The sequence below is a fragment of the Sinocyclocheilus grahami genome, unplaced genomic scaffold (assembly GCF_001515645.1).
Source record: "Sinocyclocheilus grahami isolate Dianchi unplaced genomic scaffold, SAMN03320097.WGS_v1.1 scaffold69.1, whole genome shotgun sequence".
NCBI classification, from domain to species: Eukaryota; Metazoa; Chordata; class Actinopteri; order Cypriniformes; family Cyprinidae; genus Sinocyclocheilus; species Sinocyclocheilus grahami.
Window position 1 is genome coordinate 1,698,719 of NW_015505248.1, and position 3,141 is coordinate 1,701,859.

Genomic DNA, 3,141 nt, shown 5'->3' on the forward strand with positions numbered 1-3,141 from the left:
ACCTAAAATCAAAATTTTCCCATTCAGATCATTCCTAAACCTGCTTCTCTTTTGTATTTTGGAAACTTTCTGTATTTTATGTATCGGGTTTCAGTGTCTTTTCTAGGTCTTAATATTTATCATCTTCTTATTGGAATGCATTTATTTTACACAGTTTTCAATCATTTAATAAGTCCATAAACTTGGGTGAATTAATTACATAGACTGTCTTAAACTGAAAAATAGAATGGCTTACATACAATGCATAATAAAAAAGAACAAAAATGTCTTGAATAAAGAGGTCAAAAGTGTTATTGTCAAAGCTATTAGCATTAGATTTCAGTAAAATTCAACTGCATTTTCAGTGTATACCTATTTAAACCTGTGTAGATGACAGACGTCACATTCCTAAAACCAGTTTATAATGCTGTCAAACAACTCCAAAGTGCTTCCACACTTTTATTGCACAAAACAAAACATTAATACATTGTTTAAGATTGAAACACTATATTATCATATGATATGCAAGGAAATATTCAATTGACTGGAACTTTAAAGTAAAAAGAGGTTACACCGTAGGAATGAGGGACAGAACTTTCAGGATCTGCAAGTCATCAGGGTGCACGAACCCAAACTTCATTGTGCCTGTTGATCAAATCCCATGGTGCATCATATCCAGCTGCATCAAATCTGTTTTCAACAAACTCCTTTCCTGCAGCCCTGAGGTCCTCTCTAAGCTGCTGCACATTCTCTAAGGCGTCTTTATCAGATGTCACACCACTAAACGACCTGTAATGACCAGCAAAGAGAGAATGTTTAAATGAGAAAGTGTCAAAGTGTTTTTGACTGTCATCCTTTCCTAAAATAACTAACCTGACGTAGACAGTACCGCCTGGTATGACTGTTTTCCTGATGGTATTATCGTTGGGCTCAGGGATGTCCGCGTCAGACTGAAAGACGGAAATGGACACCTGTTGCTCCCCCATACCATCAGCTTCCTTCACAGAGACCCCCACAGGCCTGGTCATAGCAATCTCCTTATCTGACAAGTAAAATTATGATTCACTATCATTATAAAATGACATTATTAAAATATGATTACCATGCTGGAATGTTTATAAAAAGTCAAATATGATCTAATCAGCACCATGAGTTTGGTGTAGCAGTAACACTAGTTAACATAAACTAACAATAAACAATATATTTTACAGCATTTATAAATATTAGTTCATGTTAATTTGTACATCTACTAAAACACTGTGAACTAATATGAATAAACAGTGGACAATTTGTATAAACTAACACTATAAAAGGTTAATAAATGCTCAAATAATGTACAGTATTACTCCTAGTTAGTTCATGTTAATAAATGCATTATCTAATGTTAACAAATGAGACCTTATTGTAAAGTGTAACCCGTGTAGCTTACTTACTCTCGCTGTTTTGCCCTTGATTGAAATAATACAATTTCCAAAATCCATCTTTTAAATCACTGTTGCTGGTACTCGCAACATCAGTGGTAATCCAATGGCTCACTTCATAGTTGCGCTCCTCAAATCCCTGTTTATGTATTATTAACACAATGATATAAATATTTAACATAGATAAGACCGAATTTGAAATATCCCAAACGACAAAACAAAAATCGTCAGCCTACCTCATACTGTTGTACCACAGTGTACGCAGGACACTCACATCCATGACAGAACCAGGGTGCTTCCCAACATTCTGTACTTGGGAAACATACAAGTCCAACCAGGAGACACAGAACGGAAAGTAGAGTCCTCGCCATTGCACTGCAAGAAGAAAAATGTTGTCACAGGTTGTTTGTTTATGGTGTTCTCCTCATCCTGTAGACACACCCCTCTACACTTCACAAAACTCTCCCTCCCATCGCCACTAAACTACCATCTAGTATGACACCAGGAAAACAATTAACCTGCTACAGGAGAGTACAGGTTTTCTTTCTTCCATGAGACACAAAGGGGAAATGTAAAAGAAGAGTAGATCTTTTCCATGCAATTAAAATGGATAGGGCACAAAAAAAGGATATACTATAAACTCCAGGGAAGCATTACAAAGCACTATGACACATATTTAATGAATAATGACTTACATTTGTGTGTTTGAACCCCACAGCACTGATCTATTAACTATCAGCAGTGTGTCCTTGAGCAAAGCATTTCATCATTAGTAACTCCAGTAATAAGTAAATTGCTTTGAATAAAAGTGTCAGTTATAAGACTAATGAGTCACTGTTAAACTGACTAAACTGGCAAAGTTAGGGCTTGCTTAATGTCTGGTGTCAGCTGGAATCACCAGAGTTATATAAATGAAGGGGAAAAAAGTGGAAAATTTCCTCATAAATAATTTGGCTCTTTCATTCAAAATAAAACTGGTAGGCTGAAGAGGAGCTCAACCGGTAAGAGCCAATCATTTACTTGAAAGTGATCCATGCAGTGTTCTTCCAGCACTAATCATAAAATAATTTTCATAATGAAAACAGCTCAGCACGCTCACCACATATCCCTTCATAAATCATACACTTTCATGATGTTTAAATGTTGGCTCAGGTGAGATGTCTAAATCGCTTTTATTTTCACTTTTAGAGGAAGCTTAATTAGAAATAGATGTGCACGGATGCAGTTTATTAACAGGTAAGTTTGAGTGAGGTATAAGGTAACACAAATTGTGCTTATAAAGATGCCTCTGCTTCCAGAACCAATTTGAATAATGTGAGACGAAAGCCTGTCCTCTGACCCACATCTTAGACAATACCTGATCAAATTAGCAACACATTTTCCAAAACAGTGTTATGTTCTGTAAACTGACCTCTGTGATGTGACACTTGCTTGACAGACCCACCTACACAGATCTTCATAGATGCATATTGTCATTCCAAACAGTTTATCCCAAACTGTTTGTGAACACTTACAATGAGTCCAGTGCCAGTGTGCACAACATAAAAGAGTACTAGAGTGTACTAGATTATTTTTTATCCATAATAATAATAATAATAATAATAATAATAGCTAGACACATTACCTTTTTAACAATGACCTATAATAAATAAATAGATAAAGAGCCATCCTTTAGGACCATCCCTACAGTCTGATATTTATCAATTTTAAATTTAGTTATATATATATATATATATATATA

The 3,141-nt window shown here is 35.2% G+C and overlaps 1 protein-coding gene across 1 annotated transcript; it reads right to left on the minus strand.

The window, feature by feature from the left end:
• Positions 1-529: 529 nt before the first annotated feature.
• On the minus strand, positions 530-1,771 carry LOC107585342 (heme-binding protein 2-like). The gene is made up of 4 exons (XM_016272344.1): positions 1,637-1,771; positions 1,413-1,539; positions 853-1,021; positions 530-768 (listed from the first exon to the last, which is right to left on the minus strand). The coding sequence occupies exons 1-4, from the start codon at positions 1,769-1,771 to the stop codon at positions 594-596; spliced, it is 606 nt and encodes a 201-aa protein (XP_016127830.1). The 3' UTR covers positions 530-593.
• Positions 1,772-3,141: the final 1,370 nt, after the last annotated feature.